Consider the following 17,721-nt stretch of genomic DNA (forward strand, 5'->3'; position numbering starts at 1 on the left):
ATCTTGGAAACGGCGAGGAATTACATTGGTAAATTGTATAACTTTTTTCATTATACATAGAATAACATTTATTTGCTCAAACCAGAATACCCCTTTTAATGTTCTGTTTGTGATTAAAGATTTGATAAGATCTAATATTAGAATGTGTATTTTCTGAGCCAAAACACATAGACCTCTCCCAGTAATTTCTGTCCCAAGACCTAAGTTAATGTCATAATTCTAGTTTTCATATTTTTAATTTTTTTTAAGTCCCTTAACAATGATGAATGTGTATTATACTATTTCTGACCCATCTAATGGCATTTTGTTTGCCTGTAGGAATGATTGCCAATAGTAGGATGGCAGTGCTGTACCCCCAAGTGATTTTTGACCACCCATTCTTCTTCTTGATAAGAAACCGCAGAACAGGTGAGTTGTGCTAATTCATTTTATGTCACCTCAAAGTGACTTCTACCATAGAGCATGTAGCATGGTGGGACAAGCACTGGCTGCTAGTCCTGTTTGATATGAGTCTTTCAACCGTAGTAAAGGTATCTGTGTACCAGCTCTACTCCGATCGCCTCTAGAGCAGCTTGTCTTGTATTTGTTTTGTCTGCTTACTTCTATCCGCTGAAGTGATTGTGCCAGCTTGTTGCAGTGGTTATGCAACTCCTTTCCGGGAGCTGTTCTGCTTGTTTGTTTATCACTGCTTTCCAGCTTTTTCTTGATGCATTTTGCAAAATGAAACACGGCATGCCCTACAAATCCATTGTAATCTAGTTTTGCTTCTATTTTTAGGCTGTGTCTTGTTTATGGGAAGAGTAATGCACCCAGAGGGACTGAATTCTGGTGCTCATGATTTTGAAGAACTCTAGTCCTATACATACTCACAGGTGGAAAATAATATATAAGCACATTGTTTGCAAATAATCTAATATGTGTCTGTTGTATAAATGTTTTTCCCCTTTTTTTGTTTTGTTTTTTGTTTTGTTTGTTAAACTTCCAGTATAATATGTATTAAGTTGAATATACGTAGGGCTTTTATATATTTTATAAAGGGAAACGCTGGACACCATTGTGAAAAGAACCAGGCTCACTCCATAACCGAGTAATCCTGTTAAACACCATTTCTGTCAGTAGACTGTACATTAGGGGGCTTGATATTGGACAAAAGCAGAAATGATCTCCGATAATATAAACCTGTGGAAACCCTACATATAGTCATACATCGCATCCAGTATTACATTTCTTCTCTTGTGTTTTGTGTATGTTGTAATCGCCTGCCAAATAAAATTGTACATGTGAAAATATATTTTTATTTAGAGCATCTGTGTAAAGCGCCGGATTTATTACACACACCCAAAGTGGGTGCAAAGTGAGTGCAATACGTGTTTTTCGTTGTGCTATAAAGTTGATGTTTTGGAAATAAAGCAATGTTTGTAGTTTCTTTATTTGGTGGAGTGCAAGTCACATTGGGCTTTCATTATACATGATGCAGTTCCTCTATAATTGATCATATTCCTTAAAATGCTTTACATAATTGGAAGATTTAAGAGACTTCTTCAAACAGTGAATAATTAAAAAAATACCTACTCCCTTTAAATTAAAAAAATGGATTTACATGTGTCTTTTATATTTTAAATGTCTCTAAGACTCCATCAGGCTCTAGTTTGATATTAGAAATGTTTTTGGAGTCCTTTCTAGCAGAAAAATATTCGATGTATTAGAATTCTAATTTGAAAGTCTGCCTAGTCATGTAGCAATACATCCCGAATGCCCCATGCTCACGACCGTGTGTGCCGACCGGGTCCCATCAGTGATCCGTGGAAAGATAGGACATGTCCTATCTTTCCATGGATAGGAAACTTGGGTCCGTTTTCACTGAGCCAATTCACCCGCTAAAGTGCATGGGTCAGTGAAAACCATCGGGTGCCAATCGGATATAAAAACCATCCGATTGGCACTCGGTCCTGTGCAACGGCCATTAGGCTGGGCTAACACATGCAGTTTTTGATGCAGTTTTTTTTTAGCCGAAAGTCAGGAGTGTATCCAAGAGGAGGGGAAAGTATAAAGGAAAGACCTATGCTACTCTTGTATTCACTCCTGCTTTTAGCTAAAATTAAAAAACTGCATGGAATCCAGCCATCGTCTCGTCTCTACTTAGCTAAGCAGGTTTACTATTTAGGAGTTTAGAGAAGTTGGGTGGCAAACTGAGCAGGAGTTCTAACTTTTTTATTTTATTTGAAATGGATATGACTTAAAAATGGCTGAAAAGAAGTGATCTAATGATCTACAGTATATTTTAAAGGAAATTTTATTTCAGCCAATAATAGTAATGCAGTGTATCAATCCAGGAGACACTTGTAGATTTCGGGCAGTCCACGGCACAATAGTAGCTGGAAAGTTTAATTCTAAAGTATTTTATTTACATCAACTTATTCTTGGTTTTACAATATTTACATTTAAATACAGAATCTTCTTTTTGAACATTCCCAGATGCTGCTCTAAACCAATATATGCATTTTATTATAGTTGATTAATCTTCACTTATATATCCTGAGACTAAAATCCTCCTATTTGAATGAAAAATTAATTTTGCGCTTTTACTGAATACGATGGTATTTTTTCTTTATGCCTGGTGAGAAAGTCTCATTCTTTTCTTCAATTCTGGGGAAAAAACAGAATTGCATTTTTACTATATCATCCTTCTGAATTCCATAACAATAGAAATGCTTGTGTCTGTCTTAACCCCTTCCTACCTGCCAGCAGTATATAAATATTGCCGTTCTGAGGCATCATGCTAATATTAGTAAACCCTTTATGTTCTCTAATGTGGCAATTGACAACTTCACACAGTCCAGATTTAATGACAACGCAACATCGGAGTTCTGTAACGGATACAACATGCCGTGTAACGTAATTGCCATAATTTTCATCTTTAATACCCCCATCCACTCCAAATGTCCACTTGTCTGCGTCTGTCAATCAAATGACATCACTTCCTGTCTCAATGACCACAGAGTCTGGTTTCCTGACAGATCTATCATGGCCACAGATATTAAGGCATTACTTACACAAACGGTGAAAACGACTGCATAAAAATGAATTTATTTCTAGGGGCTATTCACACAACCGGTTTTCTTTTTAACGGACTGTGTTAACGGCCAATAAAAAAAATAGTACATGTTCTAGTTTCGCCCGTTTCCACGGATCCCTCAGTAGACTTAAGTCTATGAAAACTGGTCACGCACGGATGCAAATCTGGCATGAAAAATTTCTGTTTTTCATGGCCGATTTGACACAAGTTTGTGTGAATATGGCCGAATTCACATGGAAGAGATATATGTATGTATGTGTGTGTGTGTATGTATGTATGTATATATATATATATATATATCTCCACACACACACACACACACGACTGACTTTAAGTGGTTCCCGCAAAATGCAGTACAGTTACATTGCGGTGATGAGACAGCGCATATATTACAGCTTACACCCTCCTTTAACGGCCATGACCAGAGCAACCCCTTATATGCTGTGGGTAAAAAAAAATCTTGTCATTTATCCCGCACGGTGAATGCCGTAGGAAAAAAATGGCAGAATTGCTGTTTTTAGGTCACATCTCTTCCCAAAAAATTGAATGGTGTGTGATCAAAATATTACCATCAAAAACTACAGCTCGTCCTGCAAAAAACAAGCCCTTACACCTCTCCATCAAAGCAAAAATAAAAAATGTATGGCTCTTAGAATATGGCGACACAGGAAACAAATAATTTTTTAAAGCAAGTGATTTTATTGTGCAAAAGCTGCAAGCAATACATAAAAAAACTATATGAATTTAGTATTGCTGTAATCGTATTAACCCGCAGAATAGTTAACATGTAATATTTATGGCACACGGTGAATGCCAAAAAAAGATTCCAGAATTGCTGTCTTTTGGTCATTTCCTCATCCAAAATATTAAATAAAAGTGATCAAAAAGACCCAAAAATAAAAGATCTAACTTGTCTTGCAAAAAACAAGTACTCACACAGCTCCATTGACCGAAACTAAAAAAAAGTTATGTAATTAGTAAGGCGCAGAGAAAAAAAACTTCCTGATGCGCAGGCCAGAGAGAGGATCTGACTTCCTTTCAGAAGTAAAACAAAAAAAAAAAATGCTAGAGAAGTTTGGTATCACCGAAAACGTACTGACCCTGCTGAACAGAGTTAACATGTGCTTTAAAAAAAAAAATAACCGAATCGCTGTTTTTTTGGTCACTTTGCCTCCCAAAAAAATAGTGCTGACCAAGTTGCATGCCCCCTGAAAATAGTACCAATAAAAAAAACAAAAAACCTTGTCCTGCAAAAAAAAGCCCTCCTACAGCTACGTCTATGGAAAAACAAAGTTATGGCTCTAGTAAGGGGAGGGATGAAAAAACATCCTAGTGTGCAGACCAAATTGAAACATTCCTTCAGTTAAAAGAAGTGGTTATGAAGGACCTAATATTTTTGAACCAGGAAGGGGAGGGCCATAGCACATTCACTGTTAGGGCATGACCACACGTGGCGGATTTCCTCCGCAACTGTCCGCATCAATGCCGCACAGAATCTGCGTTGCAGATTCTGCTGCGGATCTGCACAAAATGTGCAGTACATTGATGCGGACTAGCTGCTGCGGACTGCGGTAAAAGTGCTTCCCTTCTCTCTATCAGTGCAGGATAGAGAGAAGGGACAGCACTTTCCCTAGTGAAAGTAAACGATTTTCATACTTACCGGCCGTTGTCTTGGTGACGCATCCCTCTTTCGGCATCCAGGCCGACCTCCCTGGATGACGCGGCAGTCCATGTGACCGCTGCAGCCTGTTATTAGCCTGTGATTGGCTGCAGCCGTCACTTACACTGAATCGTCATCCTGGGAGGCCGGACTGGAGACAGACGCAGGGAGTTCTCGGTAAGTATGAACTTATATGTTTTTTTACAGATACATGTATATTGAGATCGGTAGTCACTGTCCCGGGTGCAGAAACAGTTACTGCCGATCGCTTAACTCTTTCAGCACCCTGGACAGTGACTATTTACAGACGTCTCCTAGCAACGCTCCCGTCATTACGGGAGCCCCATTGACTTCTTCAGTCTGGCTGTAGACCTAGAAATACATAGGTCCAGCCAGAATGAAGAAATGTCATGGTAGTAAAACCAATACGCTCCGCAGCACACATAAGATCTGCGGACTTCATTGCGGAATTTTGACTCTCCATTGAAGTCAATGGAGAAATTCCGCCATGAGTCCGCCACTGCTCCGCAACAGACAGAGCATGCTGCGGACACCAAATTCCGCTCCGCAGCCTTTGCTCCGCAGCGGAATTTTACGCCTCGTCTAAACGAACACTGCTAAATTAAAGTGTAAGTCAATGGACAAACGGCACCGCTGCGGATTAACGCTGCGGAGTGTCCGCAGCGGAATTTAAGTGAAATTCCGCCACGTGTGAACCCGCCCTTAGAGAGGGCGCCCGTATTATACCAAGACCACACTTTCCCAGCAAAGTTTCCCAAACTGCAAAGGAAGAAAGGTCCCAAAAAGGGTGCAGATTGTATTCCAAAAGGGGGAATAATAAAGGCTACCTTTTTATCAGTGCGACACTAGCCTGTACAAAACGTACCACACATCTATAGATAATTGTATTATTTACCCCGTAATTATACCCTGATGTACTCCGCACAGCTTACATATGCCCCCACATTATAAATTAAACACCAGTAAAACTCCAAACAGAACTACTACCAAGCAAAACCTGCACTCCAAAAACCAAATGATGCTCCCGCCCTTCTAAGCCCTACAGTGTGCCCAAACAGCAGTTTACATCCACATGTATGGCATTGCCATACCTGGGAGAACTTGCTTTACAATTCATGTGACACAAGCTGGGCATAACATATTGCACACTGAAACAGCATATCCGTGGAAAAATTGCAATTTTCACTTTGCATCATCCGCTGCGTATTAATTTCTGAAAAACAAGGGGTCTAAAGGCTCACTACACCCCATGATAAATGCCTTTAGGGGTATAGTTTCCAAAATAGGGTTACATCTCAGGGGTTTCCTTTTTTTTTATTTGACCTCAGGGCCTCTGCATTTATGAACCAATGCTGTGTAAATTGCCGAATTAGGCCACACATGCGCGTGGTGCTCTTTCACTTCGGAGTCCTGTCGTATGTCTAGGCAAAAGACTAGGTTGTTTATAAAGACAGGAAACACTGCATAATAATTACAGCTCTCTTTTCCGCTGCTCAGGTCCTGGAATTGGTTGCAGTAGCACGGGCCGTTCGTGGGTCACATGCCACAGCAGTCACTGGCCTCGGCGTCACATGCAGTTCATGGTGGCGGCGCTGTTGATTGGCTGTAGCGGCACGTGACCGTTGCAGGAGATTCTTGGGATCGGAGTGGCTTAGAATGGGGCCTTGCACTGGAGCAGGGTAGTGATAGTGAGCGCCTGATAATTTATTATTTTATTCCCTGCCCTGCTGATGATTTATAAAGTTCTGGATAATTTCTTTTAAGGGTATTTTTCTTTTAGTCATGCAGAGTTCGGCACGTATTCTGCAGAAATATCTGTCTACTATAGATTTCAAATGGAAATCTGCTTGCCTGTATCATGTCACTTATTGATGAGGATTCCGCTAGGAGAATCCATACACAGATTAGCTCCATTGAATTGCAAAAAAACTTTTCTGCATTTACAAAGATGCAGGTCTGTGATCACCAACGAAAGAGGTGAGCTCTAGCATGTATTTTATTTAGCTACGAATATGTTCACTTTCCTTCCACTATAATCAATAATCTATTTTGTAGACACTTTCTTTTCACTTTAAAGTGCAGAGTGAATAGAGGTCTTTTTACCTAAAATACCATTTTCCAGGCTCTAGACCAATAATTTCTCCAGGTATCCCACTTCGTGGCCATAGAAAACTTGGAATGATCCTTTCCAACATGACCGTAGTAGCTGCAACCTAAGGATACATTTAAATACACCCTATTACAATATTTTAAAACCATTCTTGTTTTAGAAGGTGATCTTTCTTTCTTTCTATAAAATATATTGACCCCTTACTGACCACTCAGTATTGAAGGGACTATCACCTCAAAACTGCTTAATAATGTTTCTCCTTAAACTATATTGCAATGCAAGGTTTTATTTTATTCTTGTGTACAATCCCATAAAAATGATATCTTAATGTTGCAATGCCTTAAAGCTGATCCGGTCAGATATTTATGTGTGCTTTCCTTATTCGTTAAAGTGTAGCTAAACATTTGACAAACTTCTGACATGCCATAGTGACATGTCAGAAGTTTGGATTGGTGGGGGTCCGAGTGCTGAGACCCCCACCAATCGCTAGAACAAAGCAGCTGAAGCACTTGTTTGAGCGCTCAGCCACTTTGTGTCTGTTCGGCTTTTTCCGGAAAGCCGATGTATCAGTGTACGGGCTCATGAACTTTCTATTGAGTCCGTACTCCGATACATTTATTTCTGGAAAAAGCCGAACAGTCACGTAGCGGCCGATCGCTCACACGAGCACTTCAGCTGCTTTGTTCTAGCGATTGGTGGGGTCTCAGAGCTCGGACCCCCACCAATCCAAACTTCTGACATGTCACTATGACATGTCAAATGTTTAGCTACACTTTAATGTGAAGTAGTTATTGAAAATGTAAACCTATACTTGCAGCGCCACAAGTTTGAGTCCAGGTATATTCAAATGTTCACACTTCTCCAGCCGCTGATATGTAAATCTAAATCAGTTTTTAGAAATATACTTGGCATGGGGCCAGTTCCGCAAGTATAAGTTCTAAGGCCTCAAGCACAGATCTGTGGCCCTTTTATACAGCCCCAAATCACGGATCCCCAAAACACGGACCACACACGGGTGGCTTCCCTGTGCGGTCCGTAGTTGTAACGGACCAATGAATAGAATGGCCAGGACTGATCCGGAAAAACGGACCAAAATAGGACCTGTTCTATAATTTGCATAACGGAAACACGGATCCGCAAAAAAAAAAAAAAAATGGATGTGTACATGGCCTGAAACAAATGAATGGGTCAGTGTCACTGAAGTGTGTTTGAGGCCTAAATACTCAATCCCTACTTTTGATAAGCGACAGCACACCGAAATCAGCATGTCTATCACTTCTTTATGCTGCCCTCCGACAGGTCAATAACACAGGTCACAGGTCAATAATTAGTCAATAACACAGGTAAACCAAAATGTTGGGCACCTATCTGCCACTGCAGTACATATGAAAGTTAAGTGCAATCTTGGAGCCTCCCTAAACAATATATTTTAGAGAGATGTATGATCCTCAATTCCCTTTAAAAGCAAGGTCAAATTGTGTAAAATAGCAGGTTTTATCCCTGTAGCCGTCATCACGGTGCCCTCAGCAGGATACTAGTATTGTTTACACCGAGCGTAAAGAAGCTGTCACAGCGTGCGCACAGGCTAGTACCATTCCACCTGTAACAATACTACATGATGGAACAAGCATTCCATTTGTATTCCACTCTGAGGCTCAGTTCAACCCTTTTCCCTTCGTCTGTTGAAGAAAGCAGGTCAGTGAAGTGAATGCTTTTATTTTGCTGTAAAATTTGTTTTTTTAACCTCACAAATCCTTAAAAACGGAAAAGAAGAAAAAGTGTTTTCAACTTGCTTTATGTTACATTTTCAGCAGCTTTCAACACAACCCCCGCCCCCCCCCCTCTCATGGTCCGTTTTAGGGGGTGGGAAATTGCTTAGAGCTTCCCTAGGGGGACGTGAAACAGTCAGTAGCAACATAAAGGGGTAGTTTGGCAGGGCTCATTTAAACTGAGCACTCCGCTCAGCAATAGAGAAAAGGTCAGGAGAGGCAACTGAACGTGATTTGCTCAGGGCCCCATTTTTATTCAAACTGGCCCTGCCAGGGGTCCACGACGACATGTCGCAGCTGATGCAAGTGCATTTACGTTATAATACAGCGTGATATCACCTCTAACCTAAGTCTGTATATGTATGACCTGCATCCGCGACCCTCTTCTTGGAAAGTCATATGAAGATTATTGTCAGAAGGCATTGAAAAAGGGTGAGAGAACTGTGCTGGGTAAGTGAAATACAAAATAATAAAGGTGTGTGTGTATATATATGTGTATATATATATATATATATATATAGCAAAATCTATATATTGTTTGTCAATGCTTGCTTAACCATGGATGATATCCATAATGTTAAATACTTTTAGAGTGTATAGCGAAGGCCTTATTCCCCCCCCCCCTCCTTCCCTCTCTTGGTTTCCTTAGCTCTTACCTGAGCATGCCACAGTGTAGTGCGTTCACTAGTGACACGGAAATGTGTGTCCGTCATCAATGCAATTAAAAGATTCAGAAGTAGAACAAAGGCAAAGATCATGTAAACCATGTAGAGAACGAAGATGATCTTTGGCATGGTTACATCTGGTGCCACTGGTAAGTTGTTTAGACCCATCATTAACTGGAATAGGGTAAAGAGAGTGATAGGAAAATCTCTGAATTGTGGGAACATGGTGGCATTCATGACTTGAAAGTGGACGTTCAGAGCTGGAATAAAATACAAATATTACATTCATGTAGTGAGGACCGCTGCATGGCCTAAACACAACATGCATTTACCTTATTACAGGTACAATTAAGTCCAGAATTATTTGGACAGTGACGCAATCTTTATGATTTGGGCTCTGTGTGCCACCACATTGGATTTGAAATGAAACAACTGAGATGCAATTGAAGTGTAGACTTTCAGGATTAATTTGAAGGGGTTGAACAAATATATCCTGTGAAACGTTTAGGAATTGCAACCATTTTTCTACACAGCCTCCTCATTTCAGGGGCTCAAAAATTAATTGGACAAATTAACATTACCATAAATAAAATGTTTTTTTTTAATACTTTGTAGAGAATCCTTTGCAGGCAATGACTGCCTGAAGTCTGGAATCCATGGACATCCCCAAACGCTGGGTTTCCGCCTTTGTGATGCTTTGCCAGGCCTTTACTGCAGGTGTCTTCAGTTGTTGCCTGTTTGTGGGTCTTACTGCCTTAAGTTTTGTGTTAAGCCAGTAAAATGCAGATCGATCGGGTTGAAATCTGGTGATTGACTTGGCCATTGCAGAATATTCCACTTCTTTGCCTTAAAAAACTCCTGGGTTGCTTTCGCAGTATGTTTTGGGTCATTCTCCATCTGTACTGTGAAGCGACGTCCAATCGACCTTCCTGCATTTGGTTGAATTTGAGCAGAAAGTAAATCCCTGAACACTTCAGAATTCATCCGGCTGCTTCGGTCTTTAGTCACATAATCAATAAACACTTGTGATCCAGTCTCTTTGGCTGCCATGCATGCCCATGCCGTCACACTGCCTCCAAAGAATGCTGTTTCAGAACTGGGCTGGCTTCTTTACATGTTGTTTGGCAAAGTCTAATTTGGCTTTTCTATTTTTGAGACTGATTAATGGTTTGCACCTTGTGGTGAACCCTCTGTATTTGCTCTCATGAAGTCTTCTCTTTTTGGTAGACTTAGATACTGATGCACGTACTTCCAGGAGAGTGTTCTTCACTTGGGTAGATGTGGTGAAGGGGTTTTTCTTCACCATGGAAAGGATTCTGCGATCATCCACCACTGTTGTCTTCCGTGGACGTCCAGGCCTTTTGGAGTTCACGAGATCACCAGTGCGCTCTTTTTTTTTCAAGAATGTACCAAACTGTTAGTTTGGCCACTCCTAACATTTGTGCTATATCTCTGATGGATTTCTTAATTTTTTTTCATCCTACGATGGTCTGTTTCACATGCATTGAGAGCTCCTTTGACCTCATGTTGTGGGTTCACAGCAACAGCTTGCAAATGCCACACCTGGAATCAACTCCAGACCTTTTACCTGCTTAATTGATGGTTGATTAACATGCAGCCCTTTAAATAGCTTTTGAGATAATTGTCCAATTACCTTTTGGTCCCTTGAAAAAGAGGCAGCTACATATTAAAGAGCAGTAATTCCTAAACCCTTCCACAAATTAGGATGTGAATACTCTCAAATTAAAGCTGAGAATATGGACTTTAAGTCCATATTGATTATATAACTGCATATTCAATATGTCTTGGTAAACCACTAAAATGCCAAAATTGTGTCACTGTCTAAATCTGGCCCTAACTGTATTTTCTGCTTATTGTCAATGGAATGACAGTAAGTGATTAGTAGTAGCCAGCTGAAGGAACCCTTAATGCCAGGCATGATCAATGCTAGCTCCCTGGTTTTGTAGAATAGCTGGCTGCTCATACACATTCACTCTCCATAGAAATAAATGTACGTGTTTTTTCACAATACTTAAATTGGAACAAAGAAAGTTAAAAGAAAAAAATAATAGAGTGTACTCTACCTGCAGCAAATCCAACGAGAACAGTGAATAGGATAACACAGAATCGCAAAAGGTCATCTAATATCATCTACAAGGGAAATTGCTGTCAGTTACTGCATAACAACAGGCAAAAGTCATGAAAAACACTTTCATAATAAAGTAATTATGTAGCCTAATGAATATTTACAACTCTGTTAGAATGGAGTTACCCATGTTGTGTTTATTATAATTTAGCTGGATTGTTAACAGATTGGTGCGTTTTTTGTTTGTTTGTTTGTTTGTTTGTTTTTTGCCATCATTTGTCTATTTTTACAGTATGTATGGAAAAACGAGTCAGATCACTGGCATGCCGAGAGCTGCATGCGATGAGTGTGCTGGTCTTATGGGAGTCAGTGACCTCCTTCACACATGTGAAGGACAGAATGAATGTCAGCAGAATTGATTTGAGAGAATTAAAAGTCGAGACAACATTACAATTTGTAGTGCAATACTGAAGGCAAGTGACAGACCCAATATCATAGCATTTAATCAGAGGATTGTTTAAAGGTACCTTCCTGGCAAAACTGATACACTGTCTTATGCCTGAAAAGACTTTACATGACTCGGGGATTTAAATAACACCAAAAAGAGAATCCCTGTGTCATGCACCCCCTAGGCACTGTATTGGACATAACACAGTGTATCAGTTTTGGATTGTTCTTTTAAGGGTATGTTTTAAAGGCTTTTGAAATGCTTCAATAATGGACATGCCTTTTATATTTCGCTCATTTTTTTTCTGAAACCTGTAAATGGAGAATGGAATACCCGATTCACGTGTTTGGCCGGTGAAATGGTTGCGGATTATATCCGGATTCAGCCACAGAATTCACGCCTATATCCTGACAGAATGCACGTGTGAACTTGGCCTAAAAGTTCGAAGTTTGCAGTAAGAAGGTCCGCATTATGCGATGGTGTAATGCTGTACTAAATGATTCCTTAGTTCAGTGTTTTCTGAACAGGGCTTAATGGAACCCTGGTGTCCCAATAGCCCCGTTCATGGTTTCCTCAAAAGAGAGGAGCGGAAAACATAGCTATCACTTTTAAAGTAGGGACGACAAACTGATCTTAGCCTGTTCAAAGACTTTTGGCATAGGGTCAGGCAAATCAGTCAACAATTCTATTCTATAGTGCAGGTTGAAAATTCTAGAATGCTTTGCCTGCCTCCACAACAAGCTTTTCTGAGTTAGGGATTCTCCCATAGTAAAAAATCTTGGCAATGGCAGATTATATTACAAATATAAACCCATTGTTCAAGGACACGTCAGTTATGAAATTTACAACTGCTTTAATTTTGAGCAATGTGAAAAAATCAGTCTGAAAATACATATATAATTAGATAATTCAATGTTATTTCTGTTTAATTACCTTTTGAATCATTATACATAGTGGCCCAAGTAGTCGAAATCCTCGAGCAAAATAGATCAAATTGCACCAACCACTTATTAGAGCCAATGACATCACAACTGTCTCCCCTTCAATGTTTAGCAAACGCATCATTATTATGGTTATAATGAAGCAGGCATAAAGTAGCCTACAAAAAAAATGATCTGTTATTCATCCAATGCCAGCATTATATTTTTAGACGATCTTCTAAAATGCTATCTTGGATAATGAGTTGTAGGCAATGCAAATATGTCAATATGAAATAGGCTTCAAATGTCCTAACCTCTAAATCAGGGGTCTCAAACTCGGCAGGGTAATTGGGCCATATATCGAAAAAATGGGAAGTTGACGGGCCGCATTACTTTCAAATTTGATACAATACAAACTTATTGTTAATCAATTAGTTATTTCTACTACTATAACACTATATTACTATAATACAAATACTACATTACTATAATAATACTGCTAGGTTTAAAATTGAGAGAATTCTCCACATGCTTATTTCAACAATCTAGTTTTCAGTTTAAGTGTGACTAAATGCAGTCCGGCGGCTCAGTTGGCAGCGTTTGGCAGACACACATGTCAAGATTTGGCAACCTCTTTTTAGATAGTGCCACAGTGCCCGCTGTAGATAATGCCACAGTGCCCTCTGAAGATAATGCCACATTGCCCTCTGTAGATAATGCAACACACTCCTAGATAATGCCACAGTGTCCTCTGTAGATACTGCCACACACCCACTTGTAGATGCTGCCACTGTGCCCTCTGTAGATGCTGCCACAGTGCCCTCTGTAGGTGCTGCCACAGTACCCTCCGCAGATTCTGCCACAGTGCCCTCCGCAGATGCTGCCACAGTGCCCTCCGTAGATGCTACCACAGTGCCCTCCGCAGATGCTGCCACATTGCCCTCCGCAGATGCTGCCACAGTGCCCTCTGCAGATCCGGCCACAGTGTCCTTTGCAGATGCTGCCACAGTGCCCTCTGCAGATAATGCCACACACACGCCAAGTAGATAGCTCCATTGGGGCTCCCATTAGGAGTGGAATCCCCAGCCAGAGCGTTGCCGACGCTTTGGCTGGGGATTCCTCTGCTGTTGGAGCGCCTGACATCACTGTCCATACACTGTGACGTCAGGGGATCCTCCTGGACGGGAATATGATATCAGGGGCAACCCCAGAGCCGGTGTCCTGGAGCAGAGCACTAGTATAGGCTCTGTGCCAGAACTCTGGGGAAGTCACTGACATCAGTGTCCATATATGGACAGTGATGTCAGGGGCTTGCCCAGAGCTGGAGTCCCGGAGCAGAGCCACTTCTAGCACTCTGCCTGGGATTCCAGCTCTGCTCCTGACATCACTGTTCATATATGGACATGGATGTCAGGGGCAACCCCGGAGCTGGAGTCCCGGGCAGAGCGCTAGTAGGCTCTTCCTGGGACTCCAGCTGTGCTCCTGACATCACTGGGACTCCTGCTCTGGGGAAGCCCCTGACATCACTATCGATGTATGGACAGCGATGTCAGAGTCTTCCCCAGAGTCCCAGAGCAGAGACTATACTAGTGCTCTGCCCGGGACTCCAGCTATGGGGAAGCCCCAGACATCACTGTCCATATGTGGACAGCAATGTCAGGGAATTCCACCGAGTGCCAGAGCAGAGCCGATACTAGCGCTTTACCCGGGACTCCGCTCTGGAGAATGTAAAACAAATGCGCATTAGCACAGAAAATTCCCAGCTATTCTAAAGAGTGTAAGAAGGTGAATTAAGATATAACTTTTATTGGGTGTAACTAAATAGATTGCAATTGGGACATATAAGTTAAAATTAGCCAAAGTAGACCAGCAAATATTAGTATGTAGAGAAACATGATCGTAGTAAGTGGAACGAGTGCATCTAAGCACTGATGTAACAGACCAGCAGCAGTCATATGCTATGCCACTGACCGTAACAGTGTAATTGCTGGCCTAACTATGAATTAAAAATAGCACAGAAGCCCCCCCCCCCAACGTGTTTCGCTACATACGCAGCGTCCTCAGGGGTATAATGGGGCTAATGATGGCGTGCACGAGGTTTCCTTCTCTTGAGACCTCGGCGATGACGTATGTGAAGGTGTGGTTCAGCCCGAACCAATAGAGATGCCTAGAAAGTATCACACCTCCAGCCGACATGATGGACGTAAGTGCCGTCCAATAGGAGGGTGAGACTCGCAACCAATCGAAGTACTCAGATAGCGCATGCGTACAGCACAAAAAATGGCTGTCAGAAGAAATGAAAATCGAAGCGTCTGCGCATGACAGTATACTCAGAAACTGAACAACCAAAAAGGTAAGAACAGAGACATAACTAATGGATGAATGGGCAGATATATGTTGGAAAAATAGCTGTTAACTTTTTACATCATATCAGAGGCGCATATATGGACACTGAAAAATGCTATCTTGAGATATAAATGTAGAAGCAGCACAGATGTTAATTGCCATATCCTGAGATATAATTATAATTATGAATACAGTACAGAGTACTGTTACATAAAGGCTATATGGTTGAGAGGAAAAGGACTCTTTAGAGGACAAAAAAGTTGTCTAAATAAGATGGTCGGGCCATTAGAGTGAATATAATATCAAATATCAAATTGAGAAGTACCAGAGAAGGAAAAATATGTATTTCAGATAGGAATCCTCCTCATGATAGATGTGACAGAATGTCAATTTTAAGCTTCTTATATTAGAGAAATAAATATGAGTACAGATACCAAGGACCATAATAATGAAAATTATAATATAAGGATAAGAAACATGGCTGTTCCAGAAAAGCATATTCTTGCCAAATGGGAGCCAGTATATTAATGATGACACTGGCAAGGAAATATGAGCGAGAGGACCTAATAACAGAGGGTTAGAACAGTCTAATATAATCCGTTTAAAGGAAAGCGACAAGGGTGAAACCCTCATTAAGTCCAGTCGGGGTCAAAGATTTTAATCTATGTATCCATCTCGCTTCTTCCTGTAAAAGTTCTTTATCCAGGTTTCCAGCACTCGGGCCCAATTTGAGTTGAGTGATGCCCCAGAACTGTTGGGAAGTAGTAATAATATTGTGGAAGGATTGAATATGCTTAGAGGAGTATCCTTTTTGTTATTGATGGTACTTAAATGCTTCGAAATCCTTCTTCTTAATTGTTGAACAGTCTTCCCAACATATAGTTTTAGGCATGGACATTTAGCATCATATATTACTCCACTGCTCTGGCATTTGATAAATTCTCTTATGTCAAAAGATTTGCGATCAAGCGGATTACAAAAACTCTTTATGGTGGGCATGAAGGGGAAGAATGAACATCTCCATCATGGGTGAGAGCCTAATATAGGGGAAGAAAGCCAACTCATTTGTGAGATGGAGGCTGTGTACCAAAAACTCTCGGAGGTTCTTACCTCTATGATAGGTTATATTGGGAAAGTTTGAAATGGCATCACTAAGGTCCGAATCAGCTTGTAGAATAGGCCAGTGTTTTTGTAGAATGCTGTGAACTTGCAAAGATCAGACATCAAAATTCCCAACACATCTAACAGTGGGCAGTGATTTTATTGATTTCCTACTGCCACCATATAGAAGGTCCTCTCTCATGGTTACCTTGGCTCTTGCATACGCCCTATGCAAGACCTTTTTGGGAAGTATCGCATTCCCGTTGAAAGGTATTATCGTCTGAGCAATTCCTTCTAGCTCTAAGGTATTGTCGAATGGGAATGCCCTTTTTGAGAGAAGGTGGATGAAAGCTCTCCCAATGTAAAAAACTGTTAGTAGCAGTTGATTTCCGAAATATATTTTGTATGGACACTGCCACCAGGATCCAGAGAGATTTTGAGGTCAAGGAAATTTATTTTGTTTTCGTGTATTTCCGAGGTGAATTTCATCCCGATGTTGTTGGTATTGAGAATATCCATAAAATCAAAGAAAAGTTTCTTGTCACCATCCCAAAAAATAAGAATATCATCAATGTATCTTCCCCAAAAAAGAATGAGATGTGAAAAAGAGCAAATCATGAGTGAAAACTAAAGTGTCTTCCCACCACCCTAAAAATAAATTAGCATAAATGGGGAAGACCCTGACAACACTGTCTATATATGGACAGCGATGTCAGGGAATTCCACAGAGTCCCGGAGCAGAGCCTATACTAGCGCTCTGCCCGGGACTCCAGCTCTGCAGAACCCCCAGACATCACTGTCTATATGTGGACAGCGATGTCAGGGAATTCCACAGAGTGCCAGAGCAAAGCCGATACTAGCGCTCTGCCCGGGACTCCGCTCTGGGGAAGACCCTGACAACGCTGTCCATATGTGGACAGCGATGTCAGGGAATTCCACAGAGTACCAGAGCAGAGCCTGTACTAGCGGCTCTGTGTACCGCGGGCTGCAGATAACTGCCACAGGGGCCGCATAGGGCCCGCGGCCCCCGGGCCATGTGCTTGAGACAACTGCTATAAATTATCCTTCCTTATACATTTAATCACTAAGAGCATGCATGTTTTAAGTCTATGGAAGTGGAAAGGGACATCTCCTGTTCTTACCTTATTATTATGTGCCGTCTAGTTGTTTTTGACTCCTGTCGACCATATGTTACATAGTACGGTTGAAAAAAGACATACAGTATGCCCATCATGTTCAACCAAGGAATGGAAGGAACCATATAACTTTTGTTTTACCCCTATTGAGCCAGAAGAATGTTTTAAAAAAAATATATATAAATATTACCCACAAGGCATTAGCCAGTCTTCTCTAAGAGGGAAATAATTCCCTCCTGATCACAAGTGGAGATCCGACTGGATGAACATTCAAACAAGAATTCTACACATTGACATAGGTACTGATATTTATTTGTTCTAAGAAATGATCTAAGCCCTTTTTAAAGCCATCTACTGTTCCTGCTGTGACCAGCTCCTGAGGT

General features: G+C 41.0%; 2 protein-coding genes across 2 annotated transcripts in view; one reads left to right on the forward strand and one right to left on the reverse strand.

Moving 5' to 3' along the window:
* The window catches only part of SERPINI1 (serpin family I member 1), a 33,203-nt gene extending 31,794 nt beyond the window's left edge, over positions 1 to 1,409 (forward strand). Inside the window, exons 8-9 of the mRNA XM_075861574.1 lie at positions 319 to 408; positions 778 to 1,409. Of these exons, the coding sequence (XP_075717689.1) occupies positions 319 to 408; positions 778 to 854 (167 nt within the window). The 3' untranslated portion in view covers positions 855 to 1,409. The remainder of the gene's footprint in view (positions 1 to 318; positions 409 to 777) is intronic.
* Positions 1,410 to 2,484: 1,075 nt separating this feature from the next.
* Positions 2,485 to 17,721, reverse strand: part of LOC142760859 (transient receptor potential cation channel subfamily V member 6-like) — a 73,253-nt gene continuing 58,016 nt past the window's right edge. The window contains exons 11-15 of the mRNA XM_075864033.1: positions 12,769 to 12,934; positions 11,386 to 11,452; positions 9,293 to 9,561; positions 6,861 to 6,970; positions 2,485 to 2,646 (exon numbers count right to left, since the gene is read on the reverse strand). Of these exons, the coding sequence (XP_075720148.1) occupies positions 2,583 to 2,646; positions 6,861 to 6,970; positions 9,293 to 9,561; positions 11,386 to 11,452; positions 12,769 to 12,934 (676 nt within the window). The 3' untranslated portion in view covers positions 2,485 to 2,582. The remainder of the gene's footprint in view (positions 2,647 to 6,860; positions 6,971 to 9,292; positions 9,562 to 11,385; positions 11,453 to 12,768; positions 12,935 to 17,721) is intronic.

This window comes from Rhinoderma darwinii, chromosome 4 (assembly GCF_050947455.1).
Source record: "Rhinoderma darwinii isolate aRhiDar2 chromosome 4, aRhiDar2.hap1, whole genome shotgun sequence".
In the NCBI taxonomy this organism is placed as follows: domain Eukaryota; kingdom Metazoa; phylum Chordata; class Amphibia; order Anura; family Rhinodermatidae; genus Rhinoderma; species Rhinoderma darwinii.